The sequence below is a fragment of the Podospora bellae-mahoneyi genome, chromosome 7, assembly GCF_035222275.1.
Source record: "Podospora bellae-mahoneyi strain CBS 112042 chromosome 7, whole genome shotgun sequence".
NCBI lineage: Eukaryota > Fungi > Ascomycota > Sordariomycetes > Sordariales > Podosporaceae > Podospora > Podospora bellae-mahoneyi.
The window spans coordinates 1,974,278-2,001,824 of NC_085886.1; the positions used below are offsets into that span (position 1 = coordinate 1,974,278).

Here is a 27,547-nt window from a genome sequence, read left to right on the forward strand (position 1 = left end):
TCGGCCCGTCATTGATCCGCTCCGTGTCCACGCCCGTCGGGGTCCCATCCCGCGCTTACAAGGTTCTGTTAACTGCACTGAGAACTTTGAAGGTGATGGCGGGCTTTCTACGGAACTTTCAGTCATCTCCAGCGGAGTGTGCAATTGATCTTGGAGACACAGTTTCAGGCCACTGGGTCACTGAGTCAATGGGAATATGGGAATTTCAAAGTTTATGTCCACTATGCGAGTTGGCATAAGTTGAACCGAGTTAAAACTCGTGAGCGGGCACCAAGAGCAATATATATATCCGTCCGGGCAAACAGAAACGCCACGCATGATCATCGCCTTCCGTCTGTCCGCCTGGGACAAACGCGGTACCAACCGAAATCCATAGAGATATCACAGAGGGCTTGTCTGGTGTGGTGGTGGCAGTAAACCAGAGCACCACATTGTCACGCAACGTGTGAAACAGCCCCCCGCAGCCATCACAACATGCATATATTGTCAGTCGCATAGTTTGGCACCACGTTTCTATACTCGCCGGTCGCCGGGAGGCATCTGAGCACTTTGTGAAGGCCCTTGCAGACGAACTCGGAGGTGGCATGCATGACTATGCACTCGAAAGCGTTTGGTATTAGGAACGACCACCGCGGCATGAAGCCACCCATCCCCTCCCCTCCCCTCCCCCCCTCCCAGCCCCAAGACAGCCCTTTATTATACCTACAGCTCGTCACCCGTAGAAGTTTTTTCGAAAAAAGCTGCCCCCCGTTCGTTGCCGGTAGCATGCCAGCACATCGTGCAGCTTGGGTGAGGTGGAGAAAAGCCCGGCGGCCTGGTGGGATTTAAAGCCTTGAGGGACACCTCTGAACATTGTGAACACAAGTTCAACGGAACCTTGTCGACACAACTTTTTTATATCGCCATGTTCAACAACATAGATCGACCCACCTCCTGCCCCCAGACGATGCGGCTCTTCAACAACCACACAAACCTAAGAGACCACCGCGGCCAAATCCTTGTGTCATGCTCGACTGCCCCCCGCCATCCAATGCCATTGGTACAATTCGCTCACTGACGCAGCCAATGCCGACGCTAGAACTGGGTCCTGTCGATGGGGCCACAAGAAGTCCAACCGGACCGCTTCCGACATCCAACTCTAGTTCGACGACTTAGACCGACGACAATGCAACTGTTTTTGTTTACTTGATGATGCGACTCGACACATGCGGACTTCAAAGGTCGGGGGATCACGAGTCGAGAAGCGGCAGCTCCATTTTTGGGCAGTAAAAAACGAGGCGTTGGGTTGAAATCTGATCTGTCTGCGAGTGCAGCAAGCCCCCAGCCTATGGGATCCTGCCGCTCACTTCCCCAGATGGCTGTATCCTATCATGGACATGTGCGAGACAGCCAAAAGGAGGGTCAGGTGCAGCTGCTGCATGTCGCTTGGACTCGCGCGCATTTGCATCCACACATCCCACCGGCTAGCTAAGCTGAACCGTCGCCTCCCGACGGCGCCTGTCACGGTTGGCGATCGATTTAGAGGGGGGCAGATGGATGGAGGCATGTTGCGCACGCGGCGGCAGCTCGTTGCTTCTGATGAGAGCTGAAGAACACCACCCTTCTGCTTAGAGGGAGAGATCGTGGGATATCAGATCGCTGTTTGGCCGGCAGCCATCAGAAATGACAGCATGCTGGCGGCCCACCAAAACAGGGAAGCAAGGTGAGATGAGAAGGTGGGAGTGCGTTCGCGCAACCACACATCTTGCGCCAATCTTGCGGGCTCCAAGTCGGAGCAACTGAGGCGTCTTTTTTATCGTTTATCTCCATATCATTACTGCATACAGGCGAGAGGGATGCGCTCGGCTGGCTCGTTTTTGTCTTTCAGCCGAAGACATATCCACAGCACTTATGCTCGATATGCCCTTTCCGATATGGTATAGGTGTTTTGAATAGGCATGCTGCCAACGCGGGTGGGATCTAGGTCGAGGTCCACACACCCACCATCCGCCATCCGGGGGGGGTGGTGAGGAGGTAGTCATTTGATCGCGCTGCTGCATCTGCAAGTTGCAATTGTTGTGGCACATCCTGGCGTGTTATTGCTGGGGAGCTGCGCACCTGCGCGACACAAGAAGTTGGAGGTCGGCTCCGACCTGGGCGCGGCGAGAGGAGAAGAGGAGAAAGAGGAGAATGTTGAAGTCATCAGCAAGCATTCAGGAAGAAAGGATGGTGGCATGGCAGCATGGCAAGCATGTGTGCTCGGACCCTGCCCGCTCTGCAAAAAGGCCGCCATGGAGAAAGACCGGGGCTAATAGAGGGGCGCCGTGAAACCCAAGCAAAGAGACGCGGGAGCAATTCGAAGCGCGCGTCTCTCTTCCCATTGCCGCCCCCCAAAACCCGCAAGCTACCCTCTGCACCATTCGACTTTCTGGCTTGTGAGCGTCTTGAAGTTGCCCCGATGTCTTCTTGGTGCTCGGCGGCACCTCTGCGCTGACTGTCCTGACTGTCCTGTCTCCATATTCCACTGCGAATACGGATTCAAACACTCGTTTAAATCGTTTCTTCTTGTTCTTTCGTTTATGATTCCTCTTATTGACACCTTATCACTCATCACTCATCGCTCACCATTCATCATCCGTCACTGGGGGCGCTGTGTTTCTTCCAAACAAGACGCTTTGCCACTTCTGCTTGCTACTGCTGCTTGCTACTGTCTGCTGCTGCGACCCGTACCAGGCCACTCTCAACTGATCACGAGCAGCTCCAGTTTCCCCGGGGGTGAGCTGTCATATTGCGCTTGTCAAATGACTGGCCACCCAGCCTATGGCATATTTCTTCCCTTCTTCGCCTTCTTTTCTTTGACGGAATCGGATAGCTGGGTTAGGGCCTAATCATGGACTCCTCCTTTACTGACGACGAAAAGGTAAGTTTATGCGCCAACTCTCCCCAACATTCCCATCCCCCTTGAACCTTAAAGCTTGAGCCCCCCTCCCCCTCGCCCTCCCTCTGGCGTTTCCCCCCGCGCATCATGACGCCGTTGCTTATTTGTCTCGGCTATAGCGCTTCGTTCTTGCCGAAATCATCAAGGCCAGCCATATGGATGTTGGTGTTCTCGTCAACCTAATCAGGTCGCACGATATTCAGCCCGACTGGTTGTCGATGCAGCTCCCTCGTGGTAGGTGTCTTTCGGCTGAAGTCATCTCTCCATCCTCTGACATGCTTTTCGCAGGTCGAAATGTGAACCAGTGTATTAATGCGGCGGAGGCCATGTTCAACGCCCCGATGCCTCCGCCTCTGATATCACCCTTGAAGCGAAAGTCGTTCGGCGATGTCAGTGATCAGCTTCCGAAGAGACAGGCGCTTGCGTCCCCTAGCGAACCTCCACTTCACGGATCGCCCTACCATGCGACGCCAGCCTTTGCGCAGCATCACGTCAACATCCATCATCCTAACGGGCAACCGACTGTTGCCCTTGCTCCTAATCCGAACACCGTCCCTGCCTCAGCGCCGACCCCATATCCAGGACCTCCTCGCAGACGTGGGCGGCCTCCAAAGTCAGAAAACCGATCGGGTCACTGGCAGATCACGACTTCTTATCCAAACATCACCCCAGCGCCTATCGCACCTGCTCCGGCTCCAGCCCCAGCTTCAGCGCCCCAGCCAAGCAGTCCAAGCTTCCGAGCCCAAGCACCGATAGCTCCAGCTTCGGCTCCAACTTCAGCTCCAGCACAAGCCGCGACCTCGGCACCACAGCCAAACAGCCCGAGCTTCCGCGTACAGCCGTATAATAATCGATACTCGATGCCTGCCGGGCCTCTGGATTCAAAATCTGGAAAGAAGCTCTTGCCTGAGATAGCCCCTCGTCCAACGCATGGCACTTCGGGGTTGGAACAACCTGCCAGATCGCCCACAAGGCCGGTTTCAGAATATCAAGATCGGAGGGAAGACATACACCGACTGCCACCACCGCAAGCTCAAGGGCCCCCAAGACACGCGATGCGGGATCCTCCACTGCTGCCACCACCACAGAGCCCACGCTCGCATCCTCATCCGCCACCACACCACATGATGGACGCTTCACGACCACGAGAGACACCATCACCGACGCCCATGGAGCCGGTAAAGCACGAGAGCCATTTACCGCCACCGCCCACGAAGACATGACGGCAGTCAGTACCAGCTGTTCGACCAAACACATGGAGAGAAGACAAGCTACGAAAAGGCAGCATTTTTGACAGCAAAGTTCTTTTCAATATGAGGAGGCGACGACAGCAGAGACACGCAAGAGTTATTTTCTTTTTTTGCAAAATCCCGAAGAGGGGGTTGGGGGCGGTCTTATATGAATTATCTAGCCGCAGCATACGATGATGGCACGACAGGACACTTACAACCACGCTACTACAAACACACCACCGGAGCACGACATACTTTCGAGCAGTTACATTTCTTTGGACGCCTTTCCTTTATACTTGACTATGAGCCTTTAACCAACCTAATGCTGTACGACGAAAACACAGACGGCAAAGACGTTCCTTTTTTCGACGCCAACTTTTGACGAACCATGACACTGACAACAGAAACATAATCCATCCATAGAGGGATTTACCAATACAAAAAGGAGTATGTACAAGGCTATGGTGGGCGGTACAACTGACGAAACGTCTTTTTTTTGTTTTTTGTTTCCTTTTCTATCTTGGGCGAGGTTTTTACTCTTGATGTTTGATGTTTCAACACGCGATTGAACGGTCTTTTTTTTTTTTTTTGACTGACTATGCCATATTTTTCTTTTTCTCTTGTTATGTTTGTGAGGAGGGAGTGGGAGGGACCTAATTGTTAATGATTGGGAAGATGAAGGTGAATGTGGAATGCGAGGGGGAAGTGGGGATACATAACGTGTATGATTATGAGCGGATACACAAACGGCCTGAACTTGACTTTGTTTTCTCTGGGGTGAGCTTGGGGAGATATGGAGATGGGATGGATGTATGATATAGGTGTAGTTTTATCATGTGGTGGTTTTTTGGGGGTTGGGGGGTGAACGTGTAATGATGATTTTGTATATGTGAAGATGATCTCCACCTACAACATGATGGTAATCCTGGCAGCGTTGCGAACCACGCTCACGGCATTTTTGACAGCGAACATTACAAACACAAGCACTCCCCATATTCTACAAGATAGACTCGCATATTGTAGACCTGATTTCTTAGTACCAGGCCGTGAACCAATCACCTCGATCTTGCGATGTGATACGTCGAGGTGACAGCCAACCAGGTGTTGATGGAGCGTTTTTCTCCAATGCCCAGTGGATGACCGGAGAATTGTCAACTTTGTGCTGGCCAACCAGGGGGGAGTGTAGAGGTGCTGCCAATGGGAATTCAAAGGAAGGGTCGCTCGCTTTTTGGTGTGGCTTACATCTACACTTATCGTCAACCGGTCTGTGTCGTTTACTAGCTGCTACTCCACCGTTGAGAAAAACACCATGATCTCTGTCTCTCTGCATACCTAATTTATTGGAAGCTTTCAAACGATAAAAGGTTAGCATGCACGGCAAGTTTGTACAACAGAAATTCCTGCACCTTGCTTCGAAAGAGAAACGCATTAGACAGCTCATACACCACCCACCAGCTCTACTTACCCGGTTGCCACAACATTCCAGCATGCTTGTTCCGAACTGAGTAGATAGGTCATTGCAGTGAACATCCCACACAAACAATTGTTATTTGATGATTGTTTTCTTTGAGATGCACAGATGCAGATGGATACGTATGCAAGGTATGTAATTCTGCACAATCCAGAATGAATCTCCATACGGTCCAACAAACCTGAAGTTTTGCAACATGCCTACCTTTAAGCCGACAATTTAGAAGCGGTTCTCACCTTTTGTAGATGCAGAGAAGCAAACGTTTGTGAGTCTTGGTCTCTCTTGACGGGTCTCGGCCTATATGTGTCATTCGCCTGATCATGCCTCACCCTTGGGGGTGGAAGAGCTTTTGAGCTTGTTCATGAGGTATGCAGAGAGGGATTCCCCGTCCTTTACATCTGCAAAAAGTCCCTGGCCTTCTCTGCGGCAACCTTCAAATAGTATTCACCTTCATCACTTCCAGAAAGGTGACGGAGGTAAAACAGGCCTCTCCCCTCCGAGGTCTCGGCACTTCCTGCCCCACCCGCCGCCGAGATCTCGGCCCCACCCAACCGGCCCGTCGCTCCCGTTTCGTATCTGTAACCCTCCACTACCGAGCGAACATCCACACCCCCCTCCGCAAAAAAAAAAAAAAACAAGACTGATCTGCGAACTCTTTTAAGAAACTTGGAAGTATTCAAACCTGGTATTTAGCACTGCTCTCTTCCCTGTTTCCATCATTTTCAGAAATCCAAGCCTTTTGATCTACGACCGCAGCCCCGGCCAGACCAGTTCGTATTCCCGACAAGGTGGAAAGGGTATGTGTGAGAAGAGGTGTGGCCATGGTTACAGTTGATCAGTGATCAGCGTTGCAGTCGATGATCGCTGGTTTGGCTGCTACAGATCAGATGGAAAATGAATGGGACTTGACACATTTTGTACCTGAAGTCTTTTGCGAGGCACAATTTGAACCTTTGAAATAGTTGAGAGATTGCGGGCAATGCCGCCTTAGATATCTAAACCCCCATCTTACACACCGGCGATGCGGAGAATCGGGACGGGAGGTTCGCGCATAAACCGCACAGTCCCCTCCTCTTGCCGTCGCTGTCATAGCATTTTACCTATGTGGAGGTGATTGTTTCGCATGCCATAACCCCATGACTATTTTCTGTTTTGTTTACTTCACGATAATACCTAAGGAGTATCCCCCTTTCATTTCCTCCCCGCATCTCCATCTGCAAGGGAGTCATGTTTCCAAGTAAACGCACGCTCTGACTCCATTGTCATTGTCGCAGTCGCAGCGAACCATTGACGCGGTCTTTCTTTCTCCCTACCTACCGCGTCTGCGAAGTACCTGAATTGTTTTTATTCTTCCTTTTTCAGCCAGCTCACTCCCACCCATCACCCAATAAAATCCCTTTAGCTAGCGGTGCTTTCAACTGCTGCGCCCATTTTCTTGCTGACATGCATCGCATCCATCACAACGCCATTGCATGCGCATGACAGCATCTTGATGCAGGTACGGAGTGCGGCCCCCCTCACAAGTTGTGCTGCTCCCTGCTTCTGCCGTGTTCAAGGGTCAAAGCTTCCTGCATGAAGAGAAATTGAATCGAGGGGTTGCGGTAACCAAACGAGCCTTGCCCGGATTTTCTTCCGCTACTCTACTGTCGAAAGAAAGCTGGAAAAAACGAGGTGTACTAGCAGGGTAGAGATTTTCCCTCGCTTGTGTTAACCCCCCTCATTACGAAAACTAAACAAGTGAAAAATCTCTCAATCATATAAACCCGCCGGGGAGTTGTTATCATGATGTAAAAGACAACATCGGGATATCGGAGAAGAGATTCCCAAGTTGGGTATTTGCTCCTCCTGGCTGGCATTGACAAATCATGTTTTCGGAATCTCTTGCATACAATGAGAGGTTTTTTCGTGCTAGGAAAGAGTTACACAAGCAAAGAAGGAATGGAATGAGGAAGTCGGACGCTGTGCCTCTTGTTTTATACGATGGTGGTGATTTCCGGTGGTAAGATAGCCTGCTACACCTGAGTTTGTGTTGTTCAGCTGATCATTCTCCTCGAGCTCGGTTGACGATGGGCAAAATTCCATGCTGAAGAAGCTGAAACAACAGATGCTTGCTGGTGATGGACTCAATTAGAATGGCAAACATGCCAAAAGGCCTTCGGCTCGTCAACTCCGAAAGAAGAAAGCCGCTGTGAATGCCGCGGCCTGGAAAGGCATGGCATCGGCTATTTCTGGGAGATGTTGGCTGTTGGCGGTGAGGTGGCATGGCACTTGTGCTGTTCTGGTGTAGGGCCGATCCAAGCGCAATGGGTTGGATTTTCTTTTTCGTGTCAGCGAAACAGCCCCCTGATGATGACGGATAACGACCGTTGGTACCTGCGTCGGGCGGTGGAGTCGAGTTTGTCATCCTCAACCAACCTGCGCTTGCGCTTATGGCTTGGCAAGACCTGCGAGCTGGTGAAACAGAGGCAACATGCACTCATCTCAGGATGAGATGATGTCTCGGCAAGTCAGATGCTGTAGTGAGGATTTGAGACAGCAACAAAAAGATGTGCCGTCGGACCGGGTCGGTAGGTGCTGACTGAGCATCTTGTCTTGAACTGAAGAAGATGCTGAGCAGCGTTGTTCTTGGCGCCGCAATGGCAAGGCTGCGCTACAAAGTTAGAAGCACTTGGCATCTCGGCTGACGGGTTTGACGTGGCCGGCTTTCACCTTCTGGAAGGAAAATAGCGTCCACACCAGCGTTTGGCGTTTTATTGCTTTGTCTTGCATTTTTGACAGTGTTTTGTCGGTGAAGTTAACCGTTGCATGTTTGTACATATCGTGACGCCAGCCTCCGGCATGTTTTGCCTCAAGGCGAAGCTGGACAAGCAGGCTCCCAAAAAAAGAACCCATCACATACCGGTACCTGATTTCATCCAGGGACGGCATTGCTCGCTCGCTTCTGTAAGATGTAGAATGCATGGTAGCCAGTACCAGAAACCAGAAACGCGAGATTGCAACGTCGAGGGTCTGTGTTGCGTTTCCTTGCGCTTGCGCTGCGATACCTACCATAGTGTCTCTTGATGAGGGTCTGGTTTCGAGTTCTGGGCTAGGTGGCTAGTAAAAGGAGACATAACACTAGACCCGGAGGAGCCGCAACTCCTTCTCGCCGAATGGGGTGAAAGTTTGCGCAAATACAGGAGGCGCCGTTCTTTCCCCGAGTATGCTACTGGACGATTATTCTGTATGATACTGCCAATATCAACAAATGACCGGCATGAGAAGAAAATACCATTCACTCTCTGTCTTCCACACCCACTCCTCGGGCCTCGAGGGTCAGCTAATAGTAGCTGGCTGACCAATAAGAAGAGCCAGCTGAGCTGAATGGGCTGCCCAGAGACGGGACAGAGCCTTTCCATCAACCAGCAGTCCGTCGACTCGACGCAATCTTCGAAGCTCGAGTACCGCATCTCTGTGTAGCGTCTATCAGCGCGTGTGCTGTGAAACAGTGTCATCTGAAGACAACAGACTCGCCGAGATGCCAACGTCTCGCTCCCGAGAAGCCATGCGGTGGATCGACGCCTCGTCAGATCTTCTTGGTTGCTTTTTCTTTTCTTTTCTTGGGGGAAACCCCGGCAGAACCGCCCCCTGTCGCGGTTCGGGGCCCAGGTGGACACGATCACGCAAGTCAACAAGGGTCGATCCCTGCAACCCTGGCACCTCCCATCCAACCTGAGCCTCCCCACCATGGCCCAGCAAGGCACGGGCACGGCAGACATCCTGCTTCTGCATGGCCTAACAACAAAGACCCGGGGACCCTCCACGCGAGCAAAACGCGTCCTCTGTGTACAGTTGCTACATTTAGCCGGTAAGCCCACCCATCTGAGCTGTGCCTGGCGAATCCGCAGCTTGCTCTTTTTGAGTCTTCCTTCGTCTTGTTTACTATCTATCTTGTCTTCTCCTTTTCCCACCAGCCAGCAAATAGCTGGGCTCTCCTTCGTTTGCAATTGCTGCCGGTCTGTCTCAAAGCAGCTACCCCCACCCCTACAAGCCGTTACATACCCAAACCACATCCGACTACCCGGGATCAGCTTGAAGAGACCACCAAATAACGAGACCCGCTTCGTGATTATTGTTTTTTTCGTTCACACCATTCAATCAACCGAGCTTTTCAACTACAAACCGGTCTTGTCCAGTCTTGACCCGACTTCAAGATACTACTTACTCACTTATACGCCGGCTGAGCTGGAATGCAGCTGTCTTGGTGCCACGCCTACTGATCGCATGAACACACGGCTGGTAAACCACGTCTCACTTATACCCGCCGCTTCCCGAAGACCTTTGGTTGACTCAGGAACCTTCCATAACCTCCACTCCATAGGGAACCTGGATCCAGACCGGAGTGACGGTGCCGTGGTCAAAAGACTGAAGGAGGTCAAAGAGGGCGCCGGTATCTTGCATAACCACAGACCAGCAGCAAGCCACTTCAGCATCTGTTTGCAAAGGGGGGTTTGTTGGGGACTGTAGGGGGGTAGTTGAATGAGACGACAACATAACTGCAACACTTCGTCGTGTCTCAGACTGGATCTTGGGTCCGAATATCAAAACCATTGCCGTCATGGTAATGCCTCGCTCCCTTCCGGCTGTGCTGGGCGTCATTTCGATTCTGCCGACCGCAGCTATCCTGGCGATACACAGCATCCTTGCTCGATCACGGGAAGACCGGGCTCCTGCGGTCAGAACCACGGCCATCATTGCCGCCATCCTCGAAGCCACTGTTCTTGCCGCCGTCACCGGTCTCACCTGCGCGCATATCGGCCCTTGGTCAGCACGATGGGCGAAATTCAACGGGCTGTTGTTCGGGGCAGGCTTGTTCCTATGCACAGTCGCTGCCGCTGTGTCAGTGGCCAACATGATCTGCCTGAGCAAGGTTGATGAGGATCCTGAGAGCACAATTCTAGGCTCTGGCGCAACAGGTTTCCTGGTTGGTTCATCGGTCGTCCTCGGCCTTGCTTTCGCCACACAGCTCGTTTTCTTGGTCTTCCACTTTGTTGCTGGGAGAGTTCGAGGGCCACGGATCAAGGTGACTGTACACAAGGACCAGGACCGAAGCAGATCGCCTCCCCGGGTGAAATCCATTGCCTACCACGAGACCAGTCCAAGTCTTGTTTCTGGGAAAGCCCGCGGCAGCACATCATTCGAGAAGACACCGCCTGGATCCAGTGCCGGACGCTCGACAGCAGAGACGATAAGCTCCTTTCGAAGCTCGCTATCAAACGTGGTCCGGCCCATCTCCTCCAAGACTCGTTTGCTGTCTCAACGAGGGCGCCGTCCAGCCTCGTTAGACCTCCCATCATTCCACGAACAGACAAGAACGACGGAGGAAGGGTTCGATTCATGGGATACATCGGCGGTTGATCCACAAAACCGACAGACCGTCTTGGAATCGTCTTCACCACCGCTGGGCCGTTTCCTTGAGACAATACCGGCTAGCCCCACCACCAGTCGAAGTCCGAGCCCTGGCACACCGTTAGACCTCTTGGAGCCCCCTTCTCGCACCAGAAGACGAAGCCGAACATTGAGTCCAGCCCCAAGCAGAGTGTCCCAGGCACAGCGGACAGCCTTTACACAACATTCTACCCAGAGCGAGTCTCACATCCACCCGCTCTTCAGATCCGATTCGCCTATTCCTCCACCACCCATTGTAACACCAGGGACTGTTGTGGTTGCTGCACCAAACGGGGGACAGATCCTCAGCGATAGGCAAAGCATCCGAAGTATCAAGAGTCTCCGTCGAATGCGAAGCGGGAGTCTTCCAGGCGTTCCAAGCCCATTGAGTCGGCAAGGGTCCGTTGAATCTTTCCACCGCAAACCTGATACCCACTCACCAGAGATTCGTGAGGAGGATGAATACCTGACCCCCGAGGGGACGACACCGGTGCTGGAGACGGAGCGGAAGATGACACCGCCAATTCCTGATTGGATTCTGTCTGCCGGGTCTCGGACGAGCCTGACCACCTACCACAGCCGGAAGATCCATCTTCCATGCTCAAGTGAAGAAGCTTCTGGTGGCGCTGCACCCAGCCCGCAGTAGGGTTATGCTCCAGTTGTTCTATGGCACTTGTGATGACAAAACTTTGTCACCACGCCACATACCTTCATTTTTCTTTCTGTGTATCAAACTTTTTGCTTTCTTTGGGTAGGGCGGCTTGGTGTTGCTGAGGAGTGGGGAGATACCAATCATGATTGAAACTTTTGCTTTAGCGTGGCGTTGACACCGGTACTTAGCCTAAGGGAACAGGCTGGAAGGAACAGGACAATGGCGTTTGGTGGAATGGTTGATGACTATGAGACATGACAGGAGACATAGATTTCATTTGGTTCATCATCGGATTGGGAAGGGTAGTCGTCTGGAGATAGGGACTCATGAAAACAAGCAAAAGAAATTATTGATGGACATGATGTCTCAAATCAAAGCAAGTGAGTGATAGGTAAGGAAGGCACCTGTAGTAGGTGACAATTGACAGCAAGTGAAGGTTAGGTTAGGTTGATTGTGAGGGGAAGGTAAAGCTACGGTAGGTCCGCTGACCAGAGTGGGGCTAGGCATCAGGACGCGCGCACCCACTGCCACTTCACTGCCGCCTTCTTTTGGCCTGGAATTCCATCCAGCATATTTTAAGCTGCTAGCAACAGGCAACTCCAGCTTTTGCCACAAAACACCACCACGACCCCTCGACCACTGAATATCGATACATATTCGATTCGGCATCAATACAGCGCCGTACTGCGCTTAATCTATCACTTCCATCCACAGGCAGTTATACGGAATCTTCCCTGGATCGCCCATCATGAAGGTCAATTTCAAGGTACGTTCTGTCACCGGTGGTAGCCAGCTGCTTTTCGATAGCTGCGATAGCACCTTTGGAATCCTCAATCAATCACATCGCCGTGGTCAATGCTAACATATTGTGCTTATCCATAGGACCTCAAGCAGCAGAAGTTCACCATCGAGTTTGAGCCCACCGATCTCGTGAGTTACCCCTCATCATCCCTCAACCCTTGCTGCCGCCAACAGCTGCCCCCCGCCACCGAACCTCCAATGTCGAGACAGCCTGTTACAGGTTACAGTCCGGTCCAAGAACCACGGATGCCTACTATTGCTTTCAAGATCACCGCTGACAATAGCTCTATCAGATCTCGACGGTGAAGCAGAAGCTCTCTGAGGACCATGGCTGGGATCCTGCGCTCCAAAAGCTCATCTATTCAGGTAAAAGCTATGACGCATCCGTCCGCTACCGGTTCCCGCAACTAACCCATCCGCCCACTGCAGGCAAGATTCTGAAGGATGAGGATACCATCGAGTCTTGCAAGATCGAGGAAAAGGGCTTTGTTGTTTGTATGGTGAGCAAGGTAAGTAAATTCTGACATTTTGGCTGTCAACTGGTCACGGCTAACCGCAGACAAAATGACAGCCCAAGGCGCCCAAGCCAGCTCCTGCCGCCGAGTCTTCTTCCGTCGTCCCGGCCACACCTGCTCAAGCCGCCTCGGCCTCTACCCCAGCGCCCCCAGCTGCCCCAGCTCAAGTATCAAATGCCGCCTCAGCTGCTCCTGCCACCCCCAGCCCAAATCGGACTAGTGGTGCCCCCAACGACTCGAGTGCTCTCGCTATGGGAGAGCAGCGTGCGCAGGCTATTGCCAACATGGAGGCCATGGGTTTCGAGCGATCCCAGATCGACGCTGCTATGCGTGCAGCCTTCTTCAATCCCGAGCGTGCGGTTGAGTACTTGTTGACGGTATGTTTGAGTGTACCAAGAGATCGGCGATTGGGGCATGTGCAGATGTGACTAACTTGTATAACCCAGGGCATTCCCGAGAACGTTCAACAACAAACAACTGCCCAGCGCGTGGGTCATGCCATCCCCCCCCCCGCCCCTGCGCCTGCTGTTGAGGCTGCTGGTGACCTTGAGGGGGAAAATTTGTTTGACCTTGCTGCTCGTGCTGGTGGTGCCCGCAGCGGAAGTGGTGGAACTGCTGCCGCCGGAGCGAGCGCACAAGATCTTGGCAACCTAAGCTGGCTTAGACAGAACGCTCAGTTCCAACAGCTTCGCCAAGTCGTCCAACAACAGCCCGGCATGCTCGAGCAGATTCTTCAGCAGCTCAGTGCTGGTAACCCACAACTCGCCCAGACGATCGCCCAGAACCCCGAGCAGTTTCTCCAGTTGCTTAGTGAGCACGGTGATGACGATGCGCCGCTCCCCCCTGGAGCCCACCAGATTTCGGTCACAGAGGAGGAGCGTGACGCCATTGAGCGGTTGACTCGGCTAGGATTCAGCCAGGACCAGGCCATCCAGGCGTATTTTGCCTGCGAGAAGAACGAGGAGTTGGCTGCGAACTTCTTGTTCGACCAGCCCGATGACGATGATGATGACATGGGCGGCACCGGTACTCACTAATTTTCTTCTAATTCGCCTTTGCTTTGGGATTGCAGGGTTATTCGGGATATCCAGGCAGGAATGGTTATGCGGGGTGGAGATGGGCGGAGGCTTTTAGCTTTTTGTTTTCACTGGTGATGTGAGGCAGGCAGAAAGTTAAAAGCGAAGGTCTATTATTGATAACAAGATACCAAACAGCTAGGTTTTTTTCCGACTGGAAGTCTGAGTGCCAGTGATCTGTGATGCTAGACTCTGGGGATGGAAGACGGGAAAAATTTGAGGTGGAGGGAGAGAGAGAGAAAGTGCTCAACATCTCTTTTATGCCTGCCAGTGATATGAAGGGTTGAGCTGCGTAGACTCTAGTACCCAACTCGGGCATACTATTAGCAGGTCACTGGCGGCTTATTTCAGAGAAAGTAATAAAAACATCGCTTTGATTCCTTCCGATAAATAAAACTATGGGTATCAATGAATCGAAATAAATGCGAGAAACCCTTACAAATACCAGCACATCTATCTACCTGGGTTCCTATTTTGCCTGTGGGTCTCGTAACCACGACCGAATCCTTTCTATTCCCCCCGTAAACACCACAATGTGCCTCACCAAACCCCCTGCTCAACCTTTTTCTTCCCCCTCCGCCCACTCTTCTTCTTTGCCTCCTCCAGCTCCTTGAGCATCTTCTCCTCCTTTCTCTTTTCTTCTTCCCTCTTCTCCCTCTCCACCGCCTCCTCCCTCTCCTCAAACTCTTTCCTCTGCTCCTCCAGCTCCTTCTCGATGTCGTCCGTCGTCTCAAACTCCTGCTTCGTCTTCTCCTTCACCTCCTCAATTCTCATCGGCTGCTTCACCTCGCCGACCAACGCGCTCTTCACCCTCGCCGGATTTTGCCTCTCCTCCCGATTGAATTTCAGCTTGATGTGCTTCCTCGTCTTGCCAGGAAACATTTTCGAAATCAGCTCAAAGTCCGTCCCGAATCTCGAAAGCGCCCAGTAAAACTGGTCAGTGTCGGCGTCGGACCATTGGCCTGGTTTCAGGGCGCGGCGGAGATAAGTCTGCTGGGTGGTGTGGTTGGTGAAATCATTGACTTCCACCTCTTCCAGATTCCCCTCCGCTTCTCTCGCTCTGGCATGCCGATCAATTTGGAGAGATGACTGATTGAGAACGATTTCTCCGTCAATGATCTGGTATTGTTCTCCTACCGGGGCTGTCACTGCCACCGAGCGGGCAAACCCCCCTTCATCATCATCATTACCCCCCGGCAAGGGGGTGTTGGCGTTCAAAGGTGGAGGTTGCCCATCATTTTCGTTGTTTTCCCCACCCTCCTCGGCACCATTACCCCTCCCCTTCTTCCTCTTCTCATTCGCCTTCAGTTTCTTCACCCGTTCTCTCTCCAAAAGGGTATCATGAAGAGAAAACTTCTTGCCGATCCGGAGGTCCTTGGCTAGGTCGGCCATTTTGAACTCGTCTTCGTTTACAACTTGCTCTTCGGCGTTTTCGGGTGTTACCTCACGCTGAGCACGTGGGGCGCGGGAGTTGGCTCGGGATTGGGTTTCTTCTCCTTCGGGGGTCTCCCCGTCTTCGACGGCGACTGCGGCCCTGGTGCGCTTTTGACGGGGTTTTCTGGCTGCTTTGGCGGCTTGGTATTCTTCGTAGCCTTCCTCGCCTGGGAGGGGGGCGGCTCGTCTGCGGGCTCGCTTTCTTGGGGCGGGGGTGCTTGTGTTTGCTTCGCCGGCCTCCTCATTCTCAACTGTTTCTGCAGCGGGTTCTTCGATGGCTGTGTCGGCTTTGCGTTTCCGGGGGACCCGGGGCTTGGGTTTGGGCTTCGGCTTTGGGGCTTGGGATGGTCTAGAGGTGCTCGGTTCGGGTGGTTGAGAGGGACCAGAGGTGGGTTCGGCGGGCTGCTCAGCTACAGGCTCAACAGAAGCGACAACATCTTCTGTGATAGGTGTAGCTTCTTCGGGGGGTGGAGCTTCAGAGATAGTCGATGCTCCTGAGGAGGAGGTAGCTGATGAAGCTTGCTCGGGCACCGAAGGCGTAGGCGCAGGGGTGAGCGCCGGGGCAGGAGCTGCTGGAGGAGGAACTGACACAGCGGCCGATTTCGACGCTCTCACGGGTATGGGTGCGGTTGGACGGGCATGCCTGGGCGATACCGGCGTGGGCAATGGAGCAGTTGACGCCGGGGTCTCGGCCTGAGAGGGTGTAGCATCATCCTGGCTCTGGATACTTGATACTCCCGCAGCAGAAGTCGTGGTGCTAATTGGTGACGGCTCTCTCACTTCAGAGTGCTGTGTCTGGCCCTGAGCTGAAGGTGTCTCGACATCTGGAGGAGGGGCATTGTCGACGGCCGGAGGAGCGGCCTCAGTAGGGGCGCTGGGTGGGGGCGGGGTCGGGTTTGCGTCCTCTTGCTGAGAGGCAGCTGGAGTAGAAGCTGGTGTATTCGAGGAGGAAGGCCTCAAGGCAGGAGGAGGGCGTTTCCCTTTCGGCTTGGGTCCCGGCTTGAACTTGCTCTTGTTATTCGCCAACATCGTGCCAACTCACTGCCCCGCACTGGGCACCTTTGTGGCCTTTTGAGTTACTGAAATCCACGGCAGTCTTGGGGCATTTGCCGCCGGTCGGGTCGCTGATTGCCGCCGCAATAAATGATGTCAAAAAGCCAAATAGATGTCTTCGCGAGAAGAATCAAATTGGCGTGCTTCTGAGCAGTGGGATCTAGTTGATGGTTTCGGGAGTGATAGCTGGCCGAGTGGAAAAGTGTTGGATTAGGTGAAAAGCACGTCGGAACAGAGCTGGGACGCGCATAAGAAATGCAGTCCCCACCAAGCTGCCCCGCTAGAGCCGAAACAGGACTAGCGGCCTCAAAAAGGAGCCATCTCTGGGAATTCCTTGGCGAACTTGCAGTCGAAGTCAGCGGGCTCTCTTTCTCTCTTGTCTCTGCTTCTTCCAATTCCAAACTCGCTCACGCTCCCACGCTCATTCATTCTTCCCATCATTGAGGCACCGCCGGGCCACACAGACGCCGAAACACACTGACCCGGGTTTCCACTCGTACTTTATTTTAATCATCTTAATCTTTTCCCCCCGCCCTGATCGACCCTTTCCTTTGGCTTTTGCAAGTCAAAAATCCATATCTCGCGCGGCCATTCTGATGCCGGTTGCCACCTCCCCGTCCGCGTTGCCTCGTCCGTCCAGCTTTGCCAAGATGGAGGACAGGAAGAGACCCGCATCCGGCGCGGTCGACGAAGTAGCTCCCCCGAGCAAGCGCCATCAGGTCAACGGCAGCGGAAAGTCCAAGGATGACTCTGGCGACATGAAAGAAGAGGCCTGGATTGAGGTGAGTCGTCACACGACAGCCATCCCTCCCCTCCCCCCCGCGTCATCACCACCTGCCCCGGCCATCCAGCATCCTCTCTCCTATCCCCATCCCTCCTCATTCCTATTCCGGCACTCATTGAGCAGGCCACTCGGACCCCTGCTCTGCCATCGCGCGCCAACCAGTTTGCGGCCCTGCCGAGTGATGGGTGACAGTCTCCATCCAGCGCGATGTTTCTGCACGAGTTGCTCGCCTTGACCGCGGCTAATGCGTGGCCTGCTGCCAAATAAACAGCGCGCCCGAGTTCTACCAGGTTTCTTCTAGTGTCTCATCACTGCTCATCACTCTTACTTCGCTGCCTCTCCGCTACGATGTGTATACACGTTCCTCTCGGCCGAGTACTAAGGTGTTGGTTTTGGCTGACAAGTTTGCGGTACATGTAGGAATATACCAAGGGCGCCATATATCGCCAGATGCAAGAGTACAAACGAGAAAAAGCAAGCCTTGAGAGTCGCGTACAGGAGCTCGAAAAGAACCACACCGACCACGACGACCATATCCGAGTTGTCGACGCCTGGCTACATCAGGTGAGTTTGCTGCCACATTTTTCCGTCCGGAACACCGCAGCTAATGCGCCACAACTAGTTACTGCAAGAAATTGAGTTACTCGTCGATGGTACAGTATCATCTCGCTCTCCGTCAGGTAACGAAATCCTTGTCAAGTCTTATCCAGTATCCACTTCTGACTTTGTTAGACTCGCCATTCCCATCGTCAACCGCACTCGGCTTTAAGGACAGCAAGGAGTTCCAGAGACATTTGGGTGAAAAGGGCAAAGCTTTCAAATCCAAGGCCGAATCCATTTTTCAGCGTCTAGCAAGCTCACGTGGCGAGATAAAGCCAGACGTTGCCAAGCTTGAATCTCAGCTCAAGACGGCACTCGCGCAACAAAAGGAGTTACATCTGAAGCTGGACAGGCTCGAGTCGGATAAGGCGCTTCTCTCGGAACAATATGACCAAGCAACGCTGAAAGCAATCAAGGCGGAGAGAAAACTAGACCGTGTGAGAAGCGTCCAGGTTCAAAAGCTGGAACAAAAAGCCCTGGCCAGTGCGACGACACGGCCAGTCAAAACGGAGGAAAATGGTGATTCTTCTGACGACACCGATGGCAACACCAGCGAGTTGAAGGCACTTTACAAGGAGGCGCAAGCTGTTGTCAACAGGCAAAAGTTGCAGATCGAGGCCATTATCTCCGAAAACAAGGCCCTCATGGAAGAGAACTCGACCTTCAAAACAAAGAGGGAAAGTGTCTCTGATGAAGATTATGTTCGAACAGACGTTTTTAAGCATTTCAAGCTCCAGAATGAGGATCTTATCAAGCGCATCAACCATCTGGAAGCCACTAACAAGCAGCTGCGCGAGGAGGCCGAGAAGCTACGAGCAGAAAGGTCTGACTGGCAAGTTAAGGTGGAGGCCGAGGCTCAGCTCGTAGTGTCCGAGGCGGAGGACCAAATACAGGCAAAGGATCAGGACCTTACGCGGATTCGAGCTGCCAGAGACGACTTGGTAGCTGAGTTGGCCATGCGCAAGGCCGCTCAGGATCAAGAAAGGGCTGCCTTGGATCAAATGAAGGAACTCGTGAACGCCAAGATGGATCGCATCACCCAACTTGAATCTGAGTTGGAACGACTGCGACCAAGTGAGGACGTGGTCATGACCGAAGCGCAACCGAATCTCGAATCTTTGTCGATTGAGGAGCTCCGGGCAAAGTGCGCCAAACTCGAGAAGGACTATGCCTCGATCAATGCGGAACTTCCGCTTCTGGAGAAGTCGTACAAAAAGGCCATGGTGCTCGCGCACTCCAAAACCATGGACAACAACGCTGTCGAAGAGCGCATCAACACGCTCATGGCCGAGAAAGCCAAAGCGGACCAGAAGTACTTTGCGGCACGGAAAGACATGGATATTCGGCTTCAGGAGATCCGTACCTTGCGTTCGCAAAACTCAAGGAGCTCCGAAATCATCGCACAGCTCAAGGACGTGGAGCATTCCACGAGAAGTGTCATCAGCAACCTGGAGAAGCAAATTGCAACTCTCAAGACCGAGGCCGCAAGCATGGCAGCGGAGAAGAAGAGGCTTGAGTTGTTGACAGCGGAAGCGACCAGAAGAGCCGACTCGGTCAAGGGCCAGATTGCCAACTTGACCGAACTGCTCAAGGCCAAGGACGCCACAGTGGCTAGCATGAAGGAGCAAACTATGAGCCGGGAGCAAGAGATGGACAAGATCAAGGCACGGTTAGAGGAGAAGAACTCGGAAATTAGCAAACTGAGGGCCAAGTGTCGCGGCAACTCAACCGATGAAGAGGAGGCTTTGCGGGTAGGTTTTTTTTTCGTCTCTGCCATGCGCATGAGAGTGGAAGCTAACATTTTGACAGAACTTGGTTATTTGCTCTGTTTGCCGCAGCAATTTCAAAAACACGATACTGAAGGGATGTGGTCATGTTTTCTGCAACGGCTGCGTGGACGACCGGCTGGCCAACCGAATGCGCAAGTGCCCGAGCTGCAACAAGGCGTTTGACCGATCCGATGCCATGGCGGCCCACCTTTAGGCTCGTTCTGGGGCTGACCTGGATGAAATCGGGCGCAGATTTGGGCCAGGGAGGAAGGATGAGAGAGAGGGGGAAGACGAGTAGGCTCTGTTGTTTCTAGCTCTTGTCGTCGCCGGGTCCGTCGCCGCCTTGAACACCGCCATATTTTCACCATTGCCAAACTCGTCAGCCTGATTGCCCTTGGTTCAGGCTCACGAGAAGAATTGACCTGAACGATGGATCGACGCGGGCTGCGCAGTTTTGGTCCATTGTTCTCTGGACGCCGTTATCGAAACGATTTATCACTGTGACACTGCAGAAACAGCGGAGGAAGAAGAAGCTTGAAAGGGGTGATAATTTTCGTTTCTGTTGATGCTTGGATCTCTTCGCCACACAAAGCGTTTTGTAATTCTACCGTGTGAGAGTAGTACGAATAAGTTTTTTCTAGTTTTACTCTTTTGCGGCTCGGCATCCTTGGGTCTGGCTACTCTGCCTTGGCTTCTGGCTCTTGATATTTTCGCATTACATTTTTCTCCTTGGTGAGATGGGGGACAAGGAAAAGAAATGAGAAGAAGGCAGGATATAGATGGCAGGGAGTTATTAGGCATATCATCATCATTTTTTTCCTGCTGTGTTGGGTGGGGTGGGCTGGGATGGGGAGTTGAGTATAGGGTGGTGATGAGTGCTTTTATATAGGGATTGATACTCTGCCAGCCTTTGCTAAAGTTTTGGGAGGTATATCAGAAAGAAAGAAGGAAGGGGAAGTAGTGTACAAAGAAATAAAACAACATTCAACATCTCTTGTTACTTGTTAGATGATTGTTTGTCTAGGCATCTATACCATCGTGCCGTGTCTTCTGTCTATCTTCTCGAAGTAGACCCATACCCAGTGCTTTCATGACTTGGTCCAGAACTCCCCGAGCCAGACGACCTCGACGGTCCAGCAGCACCACCGCCCCAACCGCTCCCCCCACCTCCAAACCTGCTCGACCCGCCGCGGTAGTTGTCCTCATAATTGCTGTTGTTATACCCCCCGAAAGCACTGGAATTATTCCCCCTCCTCTGCCCAGCCATATACCCCCCCGCCGCCCCCGACGCCAGCCCCGTCCAAAACCCCGGCCGCCAGCCCTGTTCCTGCTGTTGTGGCTGTCTGGAACTCGAACTCGTTGTTTTCGGGCGTCTAGTCCCCCTTCCTGAACCAGAACCAGGGTAAGGAGGAGGCGGATCGTCATCGTCATCGTTGTTATCCCCCCACCCCGAACCGTAACCCCCTCCTGTCCGTCGTTGTCTCCTCTGCCCATTGGCGGTATTATCCCTCGCCCCCCTCCAGGCCCCCCAGATAATCCACACCACCACTCCGACAAAAATGATTCCGAAGAGTACACCCCCCCAATCTGTTTCATTCTTGTCGTTCATCAACAGACCCGGTTTGAAGTACAAACCAGGGTGTTCCTGCCTGCCTTGATCGGTGAGCTGTAGAGTGTACTCCACCCCGCAACTCCCTTTTAGGACATAAGGGTCATCCGGGGAATCGTACCCCTCGCAAATAACCTCTGTCCTGTCGAGGCGGAGGGTGGGGGGCAGGGAGGCGGTGCAGGACCATTCTATGTCTTCGGATGTGTAAGAGGAGCCGGTGTTGAGGCAGCGCATGGTTGTGATGGAGGAGGCTTCGGGGAGGGAGCAGAGTTTGGGCGGGGATGTACATTTTAGTTGGGGGATGGGGGAGACGCGGCGGGAGGTGGTTTTGGAGTGGGAGTTTAAGGTGAGACTTTTAACCTGTGGAAGTGTCAGCAAAGAGGGGGGCCATCAAGCTGGGACTGGTGGATAGATAGAAAGGGGTGGGAATTGGCGCAGAAAAGGGGGCGTACTTGGGATAGGAGAATGGCGTTCTTAGGTTTGGCTGCTGCTGTTGCTTGGCCTGAGAAGGAAAGGAGGGCCGTGGCGGCGAGGAGGGCCGCGGGGTTGGAGATGAGGTGGTGCATACTGGTGGTTGAGGGTTGGTGATAGCCTCAATATAAGCTTGGAGATATAGCAAAACTTGAGGTGTAGGCCAAGTGAGTAAGAACGGGAGCGATTGGCAGCCTCGGCTCGGTTTCTTTGTCCAAACTGTCAGCGTCTAAGACGCGTAGGCAACCTCTCCTCACACACGCACTTTCAGCCTCGTCAGTCACAACACACTCCAAAAGGCCAGATATCTGATGATTGCCACCTATTCTTCAGTTAGTGCTTGTCCAGAACTTATAAACACGCCCCAACTTACAAACCGTTCTGGCAGAAAACCTGATAAAAATTGCGCGTAGCAGATGTAGTTAAGTGAATGAATGTGGTGTAGTAGGGAAATAAGTTGGGTAGTGATAAGTGGGGCCACTCAAGTGGTCGTAAGCTCACTCAACTCACTTCGCTGGCAGTTAAAATGCAGTGGCGAATGGCCGTCTTTGGAACACGTCAACCGCTTCTACAGCATCAAACAGAACAGGTCATGAGCGTGAGGCAACTAGGCGACTTTGTAGCAAAATTCCCGTCTCATTTTGATACCATCTCGCAGTCCTTCCTCTGCAAGGCTAGACTGCCACCTTATCTCATCTCATCTGAACCGCCGACAGCATACCACAGTATGGGCGTGCTAAGCTTGTAACGTTAACAACGAACGGGTTGCCTCACTTTATTTCACTAAAGAAATCAAGCGTCTGATGAAGCTGTCATAATATTTTTTACAATTACAGCACTGAGTAGCGCATGCAACACACACTCTTGCCTTCCCATCCATCTATATAATAACCTAGTAAATGTGTAAAATGTGTACTCGAACCAGGAGCGGAAATATACCAACCCAAACGCCTCGCCTTTTTGGTTTGACTTGCTTGCTTGCTAAGTGGGATATCTCGAAAAACGGCAGCCAAAAACAAAACTCTACTTCTTCTTGAAACAAACTCACCGGTTCTTCTCCAAACTCTGCAAGTTGACCAACTCGGCATATCTGCCGTTGGCCTTCATCAACTCAGAGTGACTTCCCTTCTCCACTATTCTCCCCTGATCAAACACATAAATGATATCCGCCTTTTGAATCGTGCTCAGTCTGTGCGCCACCGCAATTGTCGTTCTCCCCTTGGCAGCCTTGTCCAAAGCAGCCTGCACAACGTGTTCAGACTCGGAGTCAAGCGCCGAAGTAGCCTCGTCAAGAAGCAAAATCTTGGGATCGCGGACCAAGGCACGAGCAATAGCGATACGCTGCTTCTGGCCACCGCTGAGCAGAGCACCCTTGGAACCAACAACAGTATTGAATCCGTCAGGAAGCGAGAGAATAAAGTCATAAATGTTGGCTTCCTGGCAGGCAAACTTGATCTGCTCATCAGACACCTCATAGGGTGCACCGAGCAAGATGTTTTCCTTGATGGTGCCCTGGTACAGTGTAGGCTCCTGAGACACGAGGGCAATGAAGCTGCGGTACTCGTTGATGTTGAGAGTGCTAATCTCCTTGCCGTCGACAAAGATACCACCAGCGAGAGGGTCGTAGAAGCGTTCCAGAAGAGCAATGGTGGTCGATTTGCCGCATCCAGAGGCACCGACAAGAGCAACATACTGACCAGGCGAGATGGTGAGGTTGAGCCCACGCAGGACAGGCTGCTCGGGTCTAGTAGGGTACCTAAAGTGAACATCGCGGAACTCCAAGCTCCCCTCGATGGCCTCAACCTTGTCGCCGTCCTCGGACCAAGTATCGATAGTCGGCTTCATGTCGAACAGAGTCTTGAGGTTGCGAGAGGCCTCGGCCGCCTTGCCCATGTCGGGAGCAAAAGAGAACACCGAGCCGGCAGACTGAGCACCGAAGATGACAGAGGTAAAGACCAAGAAGAACTGGAACATGTCGTACTCGTACTTGGCGATCAAAGTACCGCCGTACCAGAAACCGAGCGCAAAGGCCAAGAACATGAGCGACTGAGAGCCGGCATACAGCAAACTCGACTTCAAGACCGAGATAAGACTGGCGCGTTGCTGAATAGCCAATGACTCACGATAGTTGCGAAGCACATCCTGCTCCCGAGTGAGCGAAGCAACGGTGCGAATGGCAGTGATGGCCTCGGAAGCAAAGCTGGCGGAGCCCTGGTAGGCACGCTTTGCGCGGCGTTGATAATGAGCAAGCATCCAGAACCGGAAGAAACCGCATCCGATAAGGAGAGGCATGGTAGCAATGCAGACCAAAGCCAACTTCCAGCCTATGGCAAGCGCAACGGTGCAAGCAGCAATGAGTGTCGAGGTGACCATGATCAAAGTGCCCAAAGTAGAACCGCTCAAGCCAGCAACATGTGTCGTTTCAGTGCTCAAGAACGAGGTGAGAGCACCAGCCGAATGCTCATCGGTATCAAAGTACTCGACATCCTGGCGGAGCATGGTGCGGAAAGACCTGTCGCGAACACGGTGGATGAGGCGCTCACTGCACTTTGCAAAGACGATGCCTTGGGCCGTGAAAGCGATGAACATGACGAGGGCTAACATCAAGTACATGAGGCACCAGAAAGAGGCTTCAGATTTCATAAAGTCTCTGGCCTCTTGGGTCGTGGGGGGAATAGACCTGAAAAGTATCAGCTATGGTCGAATGCACAACAAACAGCAAAACTTACAAGGCAGTGATAAGCTTGGCGAAGAAGACAGCCTGGGTCGGGTTACCCAGACCGCAGATAGCAGAAAAGAATAGACCAATCAACATGAGCTTCCACTCCTTCTTGTTGAAGCTGGCAATCACCTTGATCAGAGTCCACAAGCTATATTTATTGGGAGTGGCCTTGGCACGTCCGGCCAATGCCATGGAGCTGACACTCTGGGTCGACTTGCTCCTGTTGAGTTTGGCATTGATATCGTCCTCTGGGTCCTCGGGGACACCCTCCTGTTTCTGGGCCGCGGATGCCTTGCGGATAAGAGCAGCTGCCTCTTCCTCGTTGATGGCCTCCTCTTCCTCAGCAGTCATCTCATTGACAGCGGCGATAGCCTGAGCAGTAACCAAGTTGTAGTATGAGCCACGCTTTTCCAAGAGCTCGTCGTGTGTACCCTGTTCGACGATCTTGCCATGGGTCATGACCACAATGTTGTGAGCATCCTTGATGGTTGACAACCGATGAGCAATGGTGATGGTGGTACGGCCTTCAGAAGCAACCTCCAGAGCAGCCTGTACAACGCCCTCAGACTTGGTATCCAATGCGCTGGTGGCCTCATCAAGGAGCAAAATCTTGGGATCCGACACCACAGCACGAGCGATAGCAATGCGTTGCTTCTGGCCACCACTGAGGAGAAAACCACGTTCACCGACGTTTGTTTCGTAGCCTTCAGGAAGAGATGTGATGAAGTCGTGAGCGTTGGCCTTCCTGGCAGCGTCCTCGATGAGCTCTCTCTGCTTTTCAGGGCCCTCAAATTCCCACTTGGTACCAATCAAACCGTGGCGGATGTTTTCGTAGATGGTAGTGCCGAAGAGTGTTGGTTCCTGAGAGACAAGGGCAATCTGCTGGCGCAACCAGCGGAGGTTCAGAGTGGAAATGTCGACACCATCCAAATACACAGTTCCTTCGATAGGCGCGTAGAATCGCTCGACCAGACCAATGATAGTCGACTTGCCACTGCCGGAAGCTCCAACGAGCGCGGTGACCTTGCCAGCAGGAATCTCGAGGGTGACGTCGTCCATGACCACGACCTCAGGACGGGAAGGGTAGATGTGCTTGATGTTTTCGAGACGAATGGTTCCCTCAACCTTCTCGAGCTTGATGCCGTCGTCAGTCGATGGATCGATCGGGGAGATACGGTCGATGGTGCTGTAGATCTTGGCGGCGGCACCGAGAGCGGTGGTAAAAGCCTGCATGTTAGGCGCGACATTGCCCAAGTTGAAGGCGCCCATCATGACAGCCATCATGACGATCAGGATCTTGCTGAGCGTCGTGGAGCCGTCAAGCAAGAAGACCGAGCCCATCCAAAAAGCAAGGCCGTAGTTTAGATACAGAATAAGCATCATACCCGCAACCATGACGCCCAAAACGGTCTTGAGCTTGAAGCCGAAGAACTCGGCCTTGATGAGGTGAACATCATACTGCTTAGCGAGGCGATCCTGGGTGCCAAAGGCAACGGCGTTGCGGACACTGCTAATGACCTCCTCGGCCACCGAACCACCCTGAGCGTAGGCACTGATGTTTTGCCTAGAATACTTAACAATGAACGTTGAGCCAGTGCCCATAACCAGCAAGAGAGCCACGACAGTGCTCATAAGAATAAGAGTCAACTTCCAGTAGCTCACAAAGCCTATGACGAAGGCAGCAACGAAAGTGGCGACGGCTTGGAGCGTCAAGCCAACCTTCTCCGAGATTCCTTCCTGGATGAGATTGGTGTCGGCCGTGATGCGTGTGGTGACCTCACCAGCGCCGAGCTTGTCGAAGAAACCGATGTTCTGCTTCATGCAGCTTTCCAAATAGTGCTCGCGAATCTTGGCGCTGATATGTTCGCCGCAGTAGATGAATCCAACTGTAGCAATATAAGATGTTACGAACTCCCCAATGGCCAGATATACGAAATAAAGGCACAATGATCCAAGCTCGCTGGTGAACTCATCGTAAGACAGGTTGCTGCCGGGTGTGAAATAATCCTGGAAAGTGCCCTGAAGATTGCCAAAAACGACCGTCATCAATGGCAAAGCGGCTCCAGAGGCAATGGCGCATATCGCCGAAACAACCAAGATGATGATGTCGTTGCGCGACGAATAACGGTACAGTGTCGCAACTCCAACTTTGATATCGGGGGTGTAGACCTGATCCCTCAGGATCTTGGCCTCCCTCTCTGGGAGGTGCTTGAAGGGGTCGGCCTCCTTGTCATCGTCTGCTTCTGGTGGGGGTGCGACGACCTTGCTGTCGAGCTTCTTAAGATCTGCTGAAGGACTGACGTCTCTGGATTCTTGAATTTCGGGGCTCTCAGGTGAGACGGCGCGGGTCGGTTCCGACTTTTCTGAGTACTGGTCGGCTGCCATGGCGGCAGATGGCCTGTGAGGCGGCGCAAATGAATAGCAGCGGCGCGTTATTCACTGGCAATAGGGGGGTGAGACGCGGTAAGCGACGAGCGATTGGCCCGTAATTTACTGAATGACGTGCATAGGCTGGTCGATTCGTAGCTTAGGTCCGTGTCTTCGATCAGCTTACTACTCGGAGGCTTGTCTGGCAGAGTAGTGAAGGTATTCAGAACCAAAAAAAAGCCGAGGTCGAAGAAAAAGGACAAGAAGGGGAGCAGGTCAAAGCCAAGAAATGCTAGGGACTGCGCACCTAGGTGGACAGGTCAGGATCAGGGAAGGAAGCAATAAAAGGGGACAAGGTGTCGGACACTCGGGATTTCCATGGCCGTGGTACCCACCCACCCTCAATCAAGAGGTGTCAACCGAGCCGTACATATTGACAAAAGCAGAAGGCAACCGACGCATGCGAAATGGGCGGCCCAGCATGCTTCCGGGCCGTCTACAGTACATGCTTTCTTCCCCAACAGGCGGAGTACCCCGCAGGCTTGCCACCGGCCTAGCGGCCGAAAGATTCATCTGGTCTGATCGAACATCGAAACAATAAAGAAGGGGACTTTCTTCGATATCGATTTGCCGAATACGCCAACCCA

General features: G+C 52.8%; 7 protein-coding genes across 7 annotated transcripts; 4 read left to right on the plus strand and 3 right to left on the minus strand.

Moving 5' to 3' along the window:
* Positions 1-675: 675 nt before the first annotated feature.
* Positions 676-4,894, plus strand: QC761_707715 (uncharacterized protein). Its single transcript, XM_062882320.1, has 3 exons — positions 676-2,899; positions 3,037-3,151; positions 3,206-4,894. Exons 1-3 carry the CDS (start codon positions 2,870-2,872, stop codon positions 4,138-4,140), a joined length of 1,080 nt encoding a protein of 359 aa, XP_062728351.1. The 5' UTR covers positions 676-2,869; the 3' UTR covers positions 4,141-4,894.
* Positions 4,895-9,080: 4,186 nt separating this feature from the next.
* QC761_707720 (uncharacterized protein) lies at positions 9,081-11,693 on the plus strand (the record flags this gene model as incomplete). The annotated part of the gene is made up of 1 exon (XM_062882321.1): positions 9,081-11,693. Exon 1 carries the CDS (start codon positions 10,218-10,220, stop codon positions 11,691-11,693), a length of 1,476 nt encoding a protein of 491 aa, XP_062728352.1. The 5' UTR covers positions 9,081-10,217.
* Positions 11,694-12,447: 754 nt separating this feature from the next.
* Positions 12,448-14,379, plus strand: RAD23 (UV excision repair protein rad23; the record flags this gene model as incomplete). Its single annotated transcript, XM_062882322.1, has 6 exons — positions 12,448-12,465; positions 12,582-12,629; positions 12,794-12,866; positions 12,930-13,009; positions 13,072-13,392; positions 13,462-14,379. 6 exons carry the CDS (start codon positions 12,448-12,450, stop codon positions 14,050-14,052), a joined length of 1,131 nt encoding a protein of 376 aa, XP_062728353.1. The 3' UTR covers positions 14,053-14,379.
* Positions 14,380-14,631: 252 nt separating this feature from the next.
* On the minus strand, positions 14,632-16,554 carry QC761_707740 (uncharacterized protein; the record flags this gene model as incomplete). Its single annotated transcript, XM_062882323.1, has 1 exon — positions 14,632-16,554. One exon carries the CDS (start codon positions 16,552-16,554, stop codon positions 14,632-14,634), a length of 1,923 nt encoding a protein of 640 aa, XP_062728354.1.
* A 279-nt stretch (positions 16,555-16,833) lies between these two features.
* Positions 16,834-20,503, plus strand: BRE1 (E3 ubiquitin-protein ligase bre1; the record flags this gene model as incomplete). The annotated part of the gene is given in 5 exon segments (XM_062882324.1): positions 16,834-16,932; positions 16,938-17,360; positions 17,783-17,926; positions 17,995-19,713; positions 19,772-20,503. Coding segments are annotated over 5 exon segments (2,559 nt in total). The 3' UTR covers positions 19,946-20,503.
* Positions 20,504-20,785: 282 nt separating this feature from the next.
* Positions 20,786-21,906, minus strand: QC761_707760 (uncharacterized protein; the record flags this gene model as incomplete). The annotated part of the gene is made up of 2 exons (XM_062882325.1): positions 20,786-21,700; positions 21,793-21,906. 2 exons carry the CDS (start codon positions 21,904-21,906, stop codon positions 20,786-20,788), a joined length of 1,029 nt encoding a protein of 342 aa, XP_062728356.1.
* Positions 21,907-22,855: 949 nt separating this feature from the next.
* QC761_707770 (uncharacterized protein) lies at positions 22,856-27,274 on the minus strand (the record flags this gene model as incomplete). The annotated part of the gene is made up of 2 exons (XM_062882326.1): positions 24,541-27,274; positions 22,856-24,491 (listed from the first exon to the last, which is right to left on the minus strand). The coding sequence occupies exons 1-2, from the start codon at positions 26,916-26,918 to the stop codon at positions 22,856-22,858; spliced, it is 4,014 nt and encodes a 1,337-aa protein (XP_062728357.1). The 5' UTR covers positions 26,919-27,274.
* Between the last annotated feature and the right edge of the window lie 273 nt (positions 27,275-27,547).